This window comes from Lasiodiplodia theobromae, assembly GCF_012971845.1.
Source record: "Lasiodiplodia theobromae strain AM2As chromosome Unknown scaffold_34, whole genome shotgun sequence".
NCBI classification, from domain to species: Eukaryota; Fungi; Ascomycota; class Dothideomycetes; order Botryosphaeriales; family Botryosphaeriaceae; genus Lasiodiplodia; species Lasiodiplodia theobromae.
This window is the reverse complement of record NW_023336513.1, coordinates 29,419-44,325: the sequence shown is the minus strand read 5'-3', so window position 1 is coordinate 44,325 and position 14,907 is coordinate 29,419. Positions and strand designations below refer to the sequence as shown.

General features: G+C 55.9%; 7 protein-coding genes across 7 annotated transcripts; 5 read left to right on the top strand and 2 right to left on the bottom strand.

Annotated features, from left to right (window-relative positions):
* Positions 1–374: 374 nt before the first annotated feature.
* Positions 375–1,560, bottom strand: LTHEOB_9815 (Ras GTPAse; the record flags this gene model as incomplete). Its single annotated transcript, XM_035519444.1, has 5 exons — positions 375–1,100; positions 1,150–1,244; positions 1,298–1,332; positions 1,384–1,448; positions 1,498–1,560. The coding sequence occupies 5 exons, from the start codon at positions 1,558–1,560 to the stop codon at positions 375–377; spliced, it is 984 nt and encodes a 327-aa protein (XP_035368398.1).
* A 621-nt stretch (positions 1,561–2,181) lies between these two features.
* On the top strand, positions 2,182–3,749 carry LTHEOB_9814 (Platelet-activating factor acetylhydrolase; the record flags this gene model as incomplete). The annotated part of the gene is made up of 2 exons (XM_035519443.1): positions 2,182–2,462; positions 2,675–3,749. The coding sequence occupies 2 exons, from the start codon at positions 2,182–2,184 to the stop codon at positions 3,747–3,749; spliced, it is 1,356 nt and encodes a 451-aa protein (XP_035368397.1).
* A 246-nt stretch (positions 3,750–3,995) lies between these two features.
* LTHEOB_9813 (Frg1-like family protein) lies at positions 3,996–4,839 on the top strand (the record flags this gene model as incomplete). Its single annotated transcript, XM_035519442.1, has 2 exons — positions 3,996–4,369; positions 4,422–4,839. The coding sequence occupies 2 exons, from the start codon at positions 3,996–3,998 to the stop codon at positions 4,837–4,839; spliced, it is 792 nt and encodes a 263-aa protein (XP_035368396.1).
* A 1,134-nt stretch (positions 4,840–5,973) lies between these two features.
* LTHEOB_9812 (GPI anchored protein) lies at positions 5,974–6,596 on the top strand (the record flags this gene model as incomplete). The annotated part of the gene is made up of 2 exons (XM_035519441.1): positions 5,974–6,226; positions 6,283–6,596. The coding sequence occupies 2 exons, from the start codon at positions 5,974–5,976 to the stop codon at positions 6,594–6,596; spliced, it is 567 nt and encodes a 188-aa protein (XP_035368395.1).
* A 1,321-nt stretch (positions 6,597–7,917) lies between these two features.
* Positions 7,918–8,715, top strand: LTHEOB_9811 (uncharacterized protein; the record flags this gene model as incomplete). The annotated part of the gene is made up of 2 exons (XM_035519440.1): positions 7,918–8,021; positions 8,163–8,715. The coding sequence occupies 2 exons, from the start codon at positions 7,918–7,920 to the stop codon at positions 8,713–8,715; spliced, it is 657 nt and encodes a 218-aa protein (XP_035368394.1).
* Positions 8,716–9,237: 522 nt separating this feature from the next.
* On the bottom strand, positions 9,238–11,872 carry LTHEOB_9810 (Solute carrier family 40 (iron-regulated transporter) protein; the record flags this gene model as incomplete). Its single annotated transcript, XM_035519439.1, has 3 exons — positions 9,238–10,616; positions 10,686–11,575; positions 11,631–11,872. 3 exons carry the CDS (start codon positions 11,870–11,872, stop codon positions 9,238–9,240), a joined length of 2,511 nt encoding a protein of 836 aa, XP_035368393.1.
* Positions 11,873–12,877: 1,005 nt separating this feature from the next.
* LTHEOB_9809 (FAD-binding domain-containing protein) lies at positions 12,878–14,873 on the top strand (the record flags this gene model as incomplete). The annotated part of the gene is made up of 2 exons (XM_035519437.1): positions 12,878–13,317; positions 13,370–14,873. The coding sequence occupies 2 exons, from the start codon at positions 12,878–12,880 to the stop codon at positions 14,871–14,873; spliced, it is 1,944 nt and encodes a 647-aa protein (XP_035368392.1).
* Between the last annotated feature and the right edge of the window lie 34 nt (positions 14,874–14,907).

Here is a 14,907-nt window from a genome sequence, read left to right as displayed (position 1 = left end):
TGTTTCACTGCAGAAAGCAAAGTGAAGCTCTGCTGCCTCGGGAGCACCGGCTCCTCCTAGCTTGGGTCCATTTTCCCAATCCGGCACTTTGCTCGACGCCTTGCAAGGTGGCGACCCGGCTGACCTCAAAAGCCAACGCTCAAAGTTGCTGTATTGAGTTAGGCTATCGACTTTTCATACGGTAAGCCAGTCCAAACAACTCAAGCTCGCCAGATATACCGACTACACATTATGATTAAGGGGCGGGTGAAATAAAAGTCTGTCATCGTATCATATCATCGCTAAGAAGAATCCAACCCGCCGTGTGCCAGGGCTTTCCCGAGTCGCCCGGCCTCTATCCAACGCCGTGAAGTGGAAACCCGCAAGAGAAATGATCAACAGCACCCTCCGCGGCTCCGCGAATTCGAGATCCTAAACACCTCTTCCCACTCCTGCACCCCCGACAGGAGCGCTCCTCCTCGGCGCTTGCCTTTGCGCCTTTTCCGAGTTCCTCCGCCGTCTGTGGTGCCGCTTTTGATGCTGCCGTCATCGTCGTAGAATGCCCCCCAGCCACCGCTATCGCCATACTGGATGCCGCTCTGCGGGTCGTCGGGATCGATTTCTCCAATTTCGATCTTGGTGAGGATCATTCTGGCTAGGCGAGAAAACACCTCCTCGACATTGTCTCCTGACAGCGCCGATACTTCGACCGAGACAGGTATAGACGCATCTATGGCCCAGCGTGAGGCCACTTCTGTGGAGACCTCGCGCCCTTCTGGAGCTACAGTAACCGTGGTTTGTGCCCCAAATGCGCTCCTTGATGACGATAATGATCCCCAAGCAGCCCTGCTATTTACGCTCGACGGTGTCGGGATCGGCTCGTCCAATATCGATGGTTCGGGCTCATATTGCGCTTCCGAATCTTCCAAGTCTTTCTTGTTTCCAGCAAGGATGACGGTGAGTTGCGGAGAGGCGAGGGCGCGGGCGTCATTCAGGAAGGTAGGGAGGGCTCTGAAGGATGCGAAGGAAGCAATGTCGTAGACGAGAATGGCACCGGCGGCACCGCGATAGTAAGAACGCGAAACGGAGCGGAATCGTTCGGTTCCTGCCGTGTCCCAGAGCTATTGTGGTGAGCGTTGGCGCACAGCATGGCAGCCAAGGCAGCTTTACCTGGAGCTTTATTCGTTTCCTACGTGCACCGCTTCCGACCTTTATGATCTTGGAGGCAAATTCGACGCCAATCGTTTGCGAGGAGAAAATCCGCCCTAGGAGCGGCGTCAGGGGTGGCTAGCGCAACAGGAAGCTGGCAGAGGCGTACACTCATTCTTCACGAACCTGTGCAGCAAACACGACCTGGGAAGGGTCAGGTCACGGCACGAATAAAGCAGGTGGAGGAGCGCGTACTTGCCACAGCCGCTTGGCCCGAGCAGAATGATCTTCGCGAGGTAGTCGTACATGCTCCCGAGCTCCTGCGCGTCATGTTAGCGTTAGGCAGCGTGTCGAGAGCGAGCAGCGCACCTGGTCGCGCACGGCGGACGCGGAGGTGGTCGAGGCCGTCGAGGGCGCGCGTTGGCGAACCATGGCGGCGACTGGGACGGATCGAGGTGCGAAAGACGCAGCGCAGAGGATGTGTGGGAGAGAAAGGCAGTCTGGAAGTACAGGTTGTTCGAGGGAGCGGTGACGATGAGGCGGGCCATGCGCTGTCACGGCGCGAACCGGGAGGCGCATCATACGGCTGCCGATCACCGCTATCACTATCGCAAGCTGTGGCTGTGGCCAATCGCTCGCAGCCGTCGCGGTCACGTCGCGACACGAGACTGTAGTTCTTCCCACTGCTCCAGACCGGTTGCACTGCCGCCCTTGCGCTCTAGCAGCTGCCCTGCCGCGCTTCCCACGCGCCTGGGATCGCAGCTTCCCCCACGCCACGTTGCTCGCCGCACGTCATTATTTTCCAGGCTTGCTTCCGCCCTCGCAAACGTGCGGTTCCGAAACGAAAGCAACCATGTTCCGGAGCTTTCTGCTCAGCCCTACAACAATGTCGCGTCGCCGAAGTCCAGACCCCCCGGCCTTACGCCCGTACAAGCCGGCGCAAACGTCATCTCGTGGCGCTGCCTCCCGCAGTGTCGCGTGTCCCTCTTGAGCGTAGGCACAAACTTCTCCTTTCTAACATTTTTTGTCACTTGAAATCTTCCTTACTGCGACATGTCGTGGCTGTCAACGCTCAATCCTGTGCCCGGCTTTCCGGAATACAGCGGCCCCTATGCCGTGGGTTCTTTCGACGTAGAAATCCCCGTCTCGGAGCTCGAGTCGCCCAGCACGCCTCCCGAATCGAGCGTGTCGACGACATCCTTCCGCGTTTTCTACCCGTGTGAGCCGGGCTCCCAAGAGAGGGCGGTCCGCTGGATCCCATCGCCGCAAAGGGGCTATGTGAGTGCATATGCTCGTTTCCTGGGAGCCGGATCCGCCCTCGCCCAAATCTTTGCGTAAGTCGCATCCCATCACTAAGCTACGCAGTAGCGCTGACACCCACGAGATATTCTTTCCAGCTACTCAATTTTGCAACGATCCCTGTCAGCCGGAACGCACGCCTCCTATCGCCGCCAACGACGTCCAAGAGATGGCCCGTCATGATCTTCAGCCATGGCCTTGGAGGCTCTAGGAATGCATATTCGCACATATGTGGCTCCATCTCCAGCTATGGAATCGTGGTCATTGCTCCGGACCACCGCGATGGCAGCGCTCCAATCTCTTACGTTCGCGCGACAGATACTGCCGAGGCAAGCACCGTAGACTACCAAAACATACCACACAAGCCCAGCAGAGAGGTTTTCGAAGCGAGAGATGCGCAGCTAAGGATTCGGCTCTGGGAGCTGGGGTTGATCCACGATGCAGTGCTGAAGATGGATGCAGGCGCCGAGGTGAAGAATTTGGACCCGAACAAATCTCGAGACGCAAAGAAAGAGACCAATACCCTGCTTTCGATGTTTAAAGGAAAGCTTGATGTCCAACGGCCGGGTTCGATTAGCTGGGCGGGTCACAGTTTTGGTGCGGCAACTGTCCACCAGCTCGTCAAGTCGGTCTTCTACCGGCCAGACTCGAAAATCGAGGGCTACACTCCTCTGTTCACCCCGAGTCCGACTTCGCCGATTGTCCAGCAGATTACCAGCTCTACTCCCGTCATCCTCCTGGATATCTGGTGTCTTCCGTTGACAAGTCCGAACACTAAATGGTTGGCGGACAAGCCACTTCCGTGCTACGCGCCCGAAGGTCCAGGGGGGACTGCTCTACTTGCAGTCTTGAGCGAAGCATTTGTCAAGTGGACTGATCACTTCCAGGAGACCAAGCGCAGGCTTTCAGAGGATCCTTCGTCGAACGCGCCGGAGCATACGAAGCCTGCACCACGCTTCTTTTACCCGCTAGGCTCCGCTCATCTCTCGCAGTCGGACTTCGGCATTCTTTTCCGCTGGGTCGTCAAGAAAGTGCTCAAGACGGACGAACCCGAGCGGTACCTAAAGCTGAATGTTCGTGCCATTCTCCAGGTGCTGCGCGAGAATGGTACCGAGGTGGCTGATACGAGCCGAATCGATATGGAGGAGGCCGGAGCTTCTGATGAGAACCAGGGCAAGGCAGGAGATTGGAAAATTCTAGAGACAAATGGAGCGGTCAGAGGCTGGGTAGCACTTTCCACAAGCCTTGACCAGCCCTCGGACGGAGGCGCGAAGGGCGAACCGCTCACTCAAGTCACCAAGGACGAGGGTGTGGAACTTTGACATTGAGGATTCATCTTCCCACCTTAATGACTGTACACGTTAGCATGGCGTTTGGTAGATTGGTTAGAATATGCGTTTAGTTAGATTTGGATAGACGTGTGGATTGAATAGACTACTTGTTTGCATGCATGAAATAGCCTCTCGATCTAACTGGACGGGGCTCAGGCGGCCCGAGCTCCCTCTTTGCGGCAGAACGACGCGCGCGGATTTCATCATAGCTCCTCACTCAGATCCAACCTCCCCACCATGGTCAAACCTCTCACGTTCAAAGGCGATAAGAAGCCCAAAAAGCGCAAGCGTGCGGCCGCGGACGACAACGACGATGGTGCTCCTGCAAGCAAGGAGCTCGCCAAAGCCGCCAGCTCAGCAGCTGAAGACGACGATTCCTGGGTGACGGCCGAAGCAGTCAGCGACATTGCAGGACCCGTCACCTTTGTACTACCCACCGAGCCGGCTACATTCCTGGGCTGCGACGCCAACGGCACCGTCTTCACAAGCAAGGTCGAAAACATGGTCGAGAACGATGCATCAACAGCAGAGCCGCACGACGTGCGCCAGGTGTGGATCGCAAACAGAGTCGCGGGTAACGAGAGCTTCAGCTTCAAGGGCCACCATGGGAAGTGAGTGTCTTCTTCTATTATGCCCTCTCAGTATGCTGACCCTTCACTCGAGGTATCTTGCATGCGACAAGTTCGGCGTCATGTCAGCCCAACGCGAGGCAGTCTCACAAGACGAATCATTCCTCTGCATTCCCGTCGCCGACAACCCGGGAACATTTGCCCTACAGACCCAGCGTGACAAGTTTATCACAGTTGACGAGGGCAAAAACGAAGTTCGTGGCGATTCCGAGAACATCGACTTCAACTCGACCTTCCGCATCCGCATGCAGGCCCGCTTCAAGCCGAGACCAAAGACGAACAAGGAGCAGCGGGCCGCGGAGAAGATTTCCAGAAAGGAGCTGGAAGAAATGGTGGGAAGGCGATTGGAGGACGATGAGGTCAAGAAGCTGAAAAGAGCACGAAGGGATGGCAATTTCCACGAGACTCTGCTCGACGTCAAGGTCAAGGGGAAGCACGATAAATTTGCGTAATCCACAGCCACTTCCAGAGCGGTCAGCAAGGCTGCCACTGGGCCTAGGCTTTTGAAAGCCTCCTAAAGAGGCAGCTCGATTGAGAGAGGCGGGCTGTGCTCGTCGTCACCTGCCCACGCATCCGCGGATTCTACTGGCCCGCCAGTTACAGTCGACGTCCGGCACTGAATCCGCGCGAAAGGGTGATTGGTGCTCTTGTTGAAGTAAAAATAGCGAGCAGCTTGCCGTGAATCTATGGATGTACGCTCGACGCCAGCTCTCAGCTAAAGACATGATGCCTACTATACTAACCAAGAACCCTGCAGGTGACATACAGGTACGTATAATGCACGTCTCTCTTAAGAGCAACTATTTTTCATTTCGTTGCTGGCCTGATTATCTTGGCTTTTCAAATGAACCCGGAATCTGGGCAACTGAGCATGACTCTGACCGGTGGTCATAGATGGCCAACAATCTCACCGCCTCGACACGGTTCCGCAGAGCACCGGCAAATGTTCTAGGGCGTAGGGAAAGCCGTGCAGAAGACTGGGCACGCATTGACTAAGGAAGATTACTAGTGAGAGGGAAAAAACTTCTAAGAATGCCTACTGTGGGAGCCATCGGAAGTGGCGTCTCAGGCTGTCTGGGGAATTGAGAACCCGAATCAGATTTCTGGGCGCGCAAGGCGGGCCATGTCGCATGACGCAGATGTTTCCAAGCAGTAACAGCAAATGGCTGGCTCGAGCGTACGCGTTTCGTGTGCGTCCGGGGCAGCTATTCGCTCGCTTTCGGGATTCCCCTGACAGCGCGAGTGCTGAAGGTTACAGCCACAGCCTTCCCGCGGCTCGGCACGTCTTGGCGCGCAGCAAGATCAACACTCCCCGCCCGACCATACCTGCCGTGGTTCCAATCAAGCCGCAGGTTGGGCAAAGAAGCGTACTCTTGGCTCTCAAAAGATCACGCTTCCGGTGCCTGGTCGCACCGACTGCGCCTCAGGAATCGTCGTCAGTGCGGTCATGGGGGGAAATGACGCTGCTGTCGATGGAGCGGGTATAAATGCCCCCGGACATCGGGGTGCGGAGTAGATTGCAAGCCACTTCGTTTCTGGTCAACAGTCACACGACACTACAAACATCCCTCATTATCCCAATCACCATGCAGTTCAAGACTCTCGCTCTCTTCTCGGCCCTCGCCGCCGCTGGCCTGGCTCAGGACATCGACAACAATGACGTCCCCAACGCCTGCCGCTCTGTCTGCCAGAGCACTGTCGACCTGACCACCCAGTGCGATCGCCAGACCGACGACGATGATCAGAGCTACCTCAACTGTGTCTGCTCCACCACCAACGCGAGCAGCTTCATCCCGGAGTGCGAGGCTTGCGTCGCCGCCAACGACGAGGCTGACAACGGTAAGAAGGGCCCTCGCACACCATTGCCACAATACGATAACTAAGAGGAATCACAGACGTCCGCGACATCGTCCGCTCTTGCTCTTTCACCCAGGTCTCCACCTGGAACTCGGGCACTGCCACCGGCACCGCTACTTCGTCCGCTTCCACCTCCTTCAGCATCACCTTGGCCAGCTCGGTCACGGCCACCGCCTCGGGCACTGGTTCTTCGGCCACCGGCCAGACTACCGGCACTTCTAGCAGCACCGGCACCAGCGCCTCGGCCGGCACCACCGGATCCGCTCAGGCCACCGGCGCTGCACCTGCCGTCACCGCCGGCTTTGGCGGTCTCGCTATGGCCGTTCTGGCCGGCGTTCCTGCCCTCCTGTAGATTGGTCTACTGAGTGTGGGAGACCATCCGGGCTTCTCCGGTCACGGTTCCACCATCCGAAGGGCATCCTGTCCTTGAGAGCACAGACGTGTTTTTGCGGGATTCAGGAGGGAAATTGGGTAGACAAGACGCGGGTTTACGACTTTCAACGACTTACTGCCCAAGATACCAGACAGATATTATTAATAAATTTGACTAATGACTTGTCTTTGACATCCTCCCATGCTTTGGTTTAGAAAGTTGTTTGATTGCAGACCCACTTCAATGGCAGATGCGCATCTTCGAGCGCTGAGATCTGCGATTTCTGTGAGAATAATTAAGAAATAGTACGCGTAGAAAGGTGATGGAATCTTCAAAAGGCGATGGTCGTAATTGAATCAACCAATGCTGTGGCGCGAAACGAAGTGTGTATATGGGAATGCGAAGAGCCGCACATAGGCCCTACTAGTTGTCGCCGCTTAGAGGGGTAATCCATCGTAATCTCAACAAAATGCCCAAAGCAAGATGGAGCGCGATAAATGCCCATGAAAACTCGGTAACGCTATCGATGGCTCACGTTAACTCTTGGAAAGTTGGAGTACATGCATCCATTCCGAAAACAGAGGGTATCGCAGCCGAAGGCCAGCGTGAAGAATAGTAAGGCTCCAGGCGGGACTATGCTCCAGCTCTTTCTTAGAAAATAACATATGTGGACAGTTGAAGCTATCGTCCGGACGAGAGAGTGGAATTAAAAAATTTACATATTCGTCCGGACGATAGCTTCAGCTACCCATGATATGAGCAAAAAACAAGTTGTGCGAGGGGGGACTGAAAGACCCCACCATCTGGCACAAAAGCACATCGATCAATGAGAAGCTGAACCAACGAAAATCTTGTTGTTGATCGGCGCTCTTTCCGTGAATAGATGCATTGCTGTTCTGCCAAGGTACCACATCACCACTAGCGCTTCAGCGGGGCTGTGCCTTGACTGCCTAACCACATCTCAGCCTCGAAGGATCAAACACGACAGACGATCGATGTATCCCACCAGCCATTCAAATCGCCCAAAGAAAGCACAAGTCCAGTGACGTTACTTAGCTTGGCGGAGCGGAGCGGACAATACATAATGCCTGGCAGTCTTTGTCCGTCACCATCAAGCAACCAATTTCACATTATTCCCCCATCCCTCTGAGACTTCAAGAAAAAAAAAGAAAAAATACGTCTTTAGAACATGGCAATCCCATTCTCCAGATTCACCCATTCCCCGCCCGCACGCTGGCGCGGTCGCTTGAAACATGGCCCCCAGCTGCTTGTTCCGCTGCTGGTCTTGAACATAACCATCATGGCGCTCATAGCCGCCTCGCTGATCTATTCCGCCACGACCACAACGCGCTATGGCTCGCTGGGTATCGGTATATATTGGGACCGTGACATCAATGAAAGAGTGTAAGTTCCAAGATTCCATCTTCTCCCAATCACCTTCTGCTTCCATAAACTTCTTCACATCCCTCCAACCAAAGTCCTAAAAAAAAATACCAAGAAAGCGACCTACACCATCACCGCTTCAAAAGCTAATGACTTCCGCAGAAACAAAGTCTTCCTCTACCTCGCCGTCCCCATGATCGACTCCTTCCACCTCCTCGCACAAATCACCGCCTACCTCATGACTCCGCGCTCCTCCTCCACCTCCTCCTCGCCATCCTCCCCACCCTCACTCTCTCTCCTCCACCCAGCCGCCGCCCTCTCGGGCGCCCTCGTCTCCTTCTGCCTCTGGGCCTACCAGGTCCCCATCGCGGCGGTCATGGACTACATCGGCTGGGAGCAGCCGCGCGACGGCACCTGGAACGCGCTCGCCGCCGCGCGCTGCGCCGCCGGCGTCGCCGTGTGGCTGCTCTGGACCGCGAACGCGGGCTTCGCCGCCGCCGCCGTGCACGCGTGGCGCCGGGACAGGGCCAGGGTCGGGCGCGAGAGGGCGAGGGAGGAGGGCCGCGCGCAGGGGTGGGAGGAAGGGCGGAGGGAGGCTGAGGCTGGGGGCTTGGAGTTGAGGGGGTTGGGGACGACGACAGGGACGAACAAGGTGTCTGGTGAGACGATGGTGGATGTGGAGCTGGAGGGAGGAGGGGTTGGGAGGAAAGGCTGAGTGGTCGAGTCTGGGTAGGGAAGAGTGAGTGATCTTTCTAGATCAAATCGCGGTAATGTCTGATGGAAATGATTATGAAGGAGGGAATTTTCAATGCAAGGAAACGGAGGACAGAAGAGGGGTCACTATGAATGTGGAAGTAATGGGTGATGCTGGTGGACGATAATGTTTAATTAGGCGATGATCACTTCAGTAACGTTGAGATGCAGTAAAGAGACCATGAATACAAGCGAGCAATATAAGGTAGCTCACTGAATGAAATTCAAACCCACGGCCATATGAAAAGGCGGGGGTGAAATGCTCCCAATTAGGCAGTGGTGTATTTGGAAGCATGATTTTGCCTACGCAGTGGGAGGGCCGCTGGATATATGGGGTGGCTACTCTGCTTCCGAGAAACCCAAATCCCACCATCTTCGTGCAACATTAGTAATATGGTCCAAGACCGTGCCAAGCTTACTACGCCCTACTTCTGGAATATAGCTCTCAGCGGCCGGATCTTCTCCCTTATCCAGAGAGTGAGCATCAGTCAGTCGTACCTTCGTCCGCATTGTCCTCCTTAGTGCCAGTGGCATGCGCATCAGTCTCACTCGAAGCCGAGCCCTCTCCGTTTTGATCAGCCATGTGGACATCAGCAAGTGCTTTAGCCTCGTCGCCAGAGGCAGCCTGTAGGAGCAACAAGTCGGCCATATTTGTGAACTCAACCCATCGCTTGCTTGGATCCTCTTCTTCATCTTCCTCTTCAGTAATGACGAAAGTTTTCGACTCCAGCTTTCCACCTTTGTTGCCAGCACGCATCGCAGCTTGCTTACGTGGAACGTCAGGAGCAGCAAGCTGCAAATATGCAGCATCTTCATCGACCTCCAAGACCCTGGCTCTGCGGTACTCAGATATGACAGGCTGCCAGCCAGTTAGTTCTGAAACTTCCATCTCCTTGTAGACAACGACAGAGCCGGTGTGAATATCCGCTGGCGCCAGCTTTTGCAGAGTAGTAATATCCGAAGGCAGAGGAGGGAGGTCATCGCCCGCACTCGTCCCCTCGCTGGACCTCTGGCGCTTCTCCGAAACTTCTGTCATGCTCTGCGCATCCTGCGTCTCTTGGAGGAGCTGCGACTGTGCAGCATCGACCTCATCATAGTTAAGAATGGCCCATTCCTCGTTTCCTTCTGGTTCGTAGTACTGATCCTGCTCGTCATAGGTCTGATTGTTCCTCTTACGCTTTTTCTTGTTCTTCTTCTTGGTCTCGTACTCCTGATCATACTCATTGAAGTAATGCTGCTGCTGATCCCAGCGTTGCTTGAACGGGAAAGGAGGCGCACTCAGCTGCTGTACGTTCTCATCAGAAACTTCGAACGCCTTTAGCTCGATTCTAGACTTCCAGGCATCGGGATCCTGGAGATCCTCGGGTTCATCGTCTTCTGCCTGCACCGAGGACTTGGCATCGGGCGTCTTTTTGCCACGTCCGTTTGCGTTGGCAGCTATCTTATCCCTCAGCTTCTGTTCTTCCTCCTTGTTCTTTGGAGTACGGAGACCCAGTGACCCCATAGTCAAGCGACGGAAGCTACCGACATCGATGCGCTTACGCTTGGGGGCTGGAGTATCTGCGATTTCGCTCGTGATCTCCTGGGTCGGCTTAGAGGTACTGTTTGGTGTGGAATTGACAGCAGACTTTTGAGCCTCGTAGTCGTGGTTTTCCTTCCCCGACTTGTCTAGAAGACCCCCCTGGACGTCCAAGTCTACTGCTTCGCCCTCTGCAGTTTTAGCATCTGTGAAGGTAGACACTGGATCAGCTAGGACATTCTTCTCTGGGGTGGTGGTTTCGGGCGTAAAGGTATTGAGCATCTTGAGGAAGGCCTCCTTCTTCTCTTTGAGCCTATCGGCTTCCAAACGTTCAAGCTCCTTTTCTATTGGATGGGAAGGTGCAGTAATAACGTCAGTCCATCGGGGGCTGCCGGGGGATTCCGGCTGCTTACCAGTTTGTTCAGAGGGCACGTGGCTCCCATGAAGCTCTTTCAGCTTCTTATGGAGTCTGCCAAGGCGACGACGCCTATTGCGCGCTTTGGTTCTCTCTAGACCTTGGAAAGGCGCACCAGTTGGCTTCGGTGAGCCATTCTGGTTGCCAGCACCCTTCTGAGCCGAAGTGGCAGGAACTTTGGAACTGATCTCATCCGGCTCTGAACTGGAGGCGGAATCATCTTCGTCAGAGGAAGACGAGTCCGAGTCGGATGAATCGCTGGATGAATTGGCATCAGATAAGTCGCTGTCGGACGAAGAGTCGTCAGACGAGGAGACGTCGGAAGAAGAGTCCGAGTCGTCAGAAGACGAGTCTGAATCAGAGCTAGACACTGAAGAGTTATCGACCAAAGCGGCATCGGCCATTTTAGTGTTAGAAGCTGCGCGGCTCGAGACGTCCGACAAGCTGTCCGCGATGCTGCTAGTGGAAACATTGTCGCTAGACGCAACTTGATATTCCTCCTCAGTATCGTCGAGATCCGAAAGAAGCGCTAGCATACCGTCATCTTCTTGGAAATGCACGCTCTTGTCCGACTTGTCTGACTTCACAGAGTCCAACCTTCTCCGCTTCGGGGTCGGCTGCTCTACGTCGAAGTCTTCATCGTCTTCGTCCTCATCATTGTGGTCCTGCAGTTGAGGCGCATTTTCGAGGAGCGCAGGAAAGGCGTCTTCATCGGCGATAGGGTTCTTCAAAGGAGGGATGTTGATGGACGGACGATAGGGCTTGCGGGAGGCAAAGTAGGATTTGCCGAAGGGAATGCCATCAATAAGATGCTGGCCGTTAGCATTGATCTGATCGCGGCCGGCGATATGGCGTGCGCGAAGCTCGGGTTGGGTGAGATAGCGAATGCTAAGGCGGTTTAGCATGTCTCGACCCAAGGATTGTCGGCGAGAGCAGAGCCTACCAAACTTGGTCCTCGTCCTTGAATATGTCCTTGACCTTCTGGAAGTGCAGGGCCTCGTAGTTGTTGATCTCGACGGCGTAGTCCTCCAGGCCCCAATGCGGGCTCTCGAGCGGGATGATGTCGTTGAGGTTCTCGAGCAGCTGGGCGACGGTAAAAGCGTCGTGTGCCCTGTCGTCAGGCACTGCCCACAGCAGATCGGCCGCGGGCAGGTTGTGGCGGCGGATACTCAGGCGGAGCCTCATTTTGGGGCGGGTGAGTCGCGTCGTGGCGGGAGCACAGAAGGAAGAATGACGGCGTCAAGGCGGTAGGTGGAAAATAGGGCTGAGCTGCACGGGCCACCGCCCGAAGCTCCGGGCCCGGGTCTGGCGCAGGGCAGCCGCCAGCTTCAAAAGCCGAGCGGCGATCGCGCCAGCACACTCCATTCGGCATTCTTCTGCGAAGGACTGCGCGTGCACCCTGTCTCATCCTCACCCTCGGCAACCGCCCTGTCTGCCGCAATACTAAACGGACGGACCTCCCCCATCTCGGCAACGCGGCTCCCAAGCCCACATTGAAACATACCCAAGATTCGTCTACATCTGCCACATTGCTTCTTACGTCAACGGAAACACTCGAACTGCCGTCCATAGTCCTTGGATGTGACGAGACCGGAACCCCCGTGCCGCCCGGGACCACATGAGCAGAATAGAGTAGTTTTGCCTCGAAGCAGCCTCGTTTATCCGGCCTCAAACCTCTTTCTGCTGTCTCCGGAGCGCATGGACGAGCATTTGAGTTGTGGCTGAGTTGGGTCTCCTGTTCGCGTTGAGGCGCCGCCGGGCCGACGGTTGCGTAGGTGCGCACAATTGAGCACATTTCTCAGAATGGTAGCGGCCAAGGCCTCCGAACGCGCGCCTAGCCCTACCCGCCCACTTTCCGCCCGGATTCCCTACGCAATCTCCAAGTCGACAGCTCCGCTTTTGCTGCTGTTTGGCGCCTCGACGTGCTCGCTTCTGTCGCATCTTCAATCCAGCTGTCGTGTTTCGCTGCTTGCTGCTCCACCCTGGCTCTTGGCGGGGCCGCCACCGGTGGAAGCACCCATAACGCTTGCTCATCCTTTAAGACTACCTCTCCCGCCTACCATGTATCACCAGTCACAGCTTCTGATCCCCCAATGGCTTTGTGTTGACCCTCGCATTTTACCTCGCCCTCCTTCCCATCCTCAGCCAGGGTAACCCCCTTTTCCTTTTGAATCGCCCAAGTCATCAACCATGGAGAGGAGACATATCCAGGATGAATCCTCCGCTCAAGCGCTGGAGCACCACTGGGGCTATGCGGACCGAGTGGTTCCGTGTACCAATGACGCCGGCACTTGTGAATATTTGGATGCCGTCTATTGGATGATGGACATGTCCATGCTCTACACCTTCATTTTGTGGGCAGTCATTGGTGGTCTCTTGGCCCTCTGGGTGTTCCTGCGCTTTGCAAAGCCGAGCAGGAAACTGTTCCACCGCGTATTCCAGGGGAAAGAGGATCTTGAGGCACCCGCGAGTAGAGATCTTCAAAGCAGTGTGTACAGGGCATACAGGACCACCGTGGTCGCGCTTAGGAGATGGCTCTTGCCCGAGACGCTAAGAAGCATTTTCGGCAACATCTCGAGGCTCCAGGTGTTGATCCTCGCCTGCATCCTTGTATATCTTCTCATCTTCACGTAAGTATAGGACTTTGTCGTGCATGCCCATCTGCTAACATTGGTAATGCAGGCTCGTTGGCACCGTTTATAAGACTTGGGTGACTCCAGTCAAGAACATGCCTGGCGTCTACAATACTCGTACCGGTTTCGGAGGCTTCTCGGACAGGGTTGGTGCTTTTGCTTATGCCCTCACCCCGTTCACCGTTCTTCTCGGATCCCGCGAAAGCGTCCTCTCACTGCTCACCGGCGTTCCGTACCATCACTTCAACTTCCTCCACCGCTGGACCGGTCGCATCATCTTCATCCAGTCTTTCCTTCATACACTTGGCTGGACCATTGTTGAAGGGAAGCTTTACCAGCCCCAGCCAAAGGTCTTTAAGGAATGGATTGCTCAGCAATACATAATTTTCGGAATCGTCGCCATGGTGTTTATGACCTTCCTCTACATCTTCAGCATCAGGAGAGTTATCCAGTGGACCGGCTATGAGTTCTTCAGGAAGACACACTACATCGTGGCAGTACTGTACTTCGCAGCATGCTGGGGCCACTGGGTGCAGCTCGCATGCTGGATGATTGCAAGCATCGGGTTGTTCTTCATCGACCGAGGCTGCCGTCTCCTGCGCCTTGGCCTCATCCACACCGGCTACAAGAGTGGGAACAAGGGCTTTGGCTTCCGCGCTGCGCAGTCAACCCTCCAAGTCTTCGAGGATGGCGACTCTACTGTTGTTCGCATGGACTTCGAGCACAACCATGATCCTTGGAAGCCGGGCCACCACTTCTACCTCTGCTTCCCGGAGCTCACCATCTGGCAATCCCATCCATTTACGCCATCCTCCCTTCCAGCGCCACACCCAGCTCTACCCCACCACACCTACATCATCCGCGCCGAGAAGGGCGAGACCAAGCGCCTCGCCGATCTCGCCAAATCCGCCGACTTCTCCACGCCTCAGAAGACCACACCAGTCATCCTTACTGGACCCTACGGCACTTCCGTCCTGGACGAAGACAACAACCAAATCGACAACTTCCTCTGCATCGCCGGCGGTACCGGTGTCAGCTTCACGCTGCCCATCGCCACGGCCGCCGCGCAGGCCGGCGCCGCCACCGTTGACCTTGTTTGGATCGTGCGCAAGACGGACAACGTCGAATGGATCCAACCCGAGCTGCTCGACCTCAAGGCCCGCATCCGCGACGGAACGCTACCTAACCTGCGCATCAAGATCTTCGTCACGCGCGACCAGGAGACGGCGGCGGCGAAGCTCAAGGCGGGCGAGAAGGACGTCGACATATGCGCGTGCTCCGTCTCGTCGCGCCTGTCGGACGTGCTGGCGCCGCAGCAAGGCTTCGACGTCGTCTGGCTGGAAGATCACCACCCAGACGTGCGCGAGTGCTTGCGCGAGTTCGCGGAGCGCTCGGCGGCGGCCGGAGGGCGGTGCCAGGTCGCCGCCAGCGGACCCAGGAGTTTAGGTACCGATCTGCGGAGCGCGATCGCGGAGAAGAGCGAGGCCGGAAGGGTGTGGCGAGGCGATGAGAGCCACGATATCGACCTTTACTGGGACGATAGGATGGGCTGATGTGATAAAGAAAGAAAGAAACAAAAAAACACAA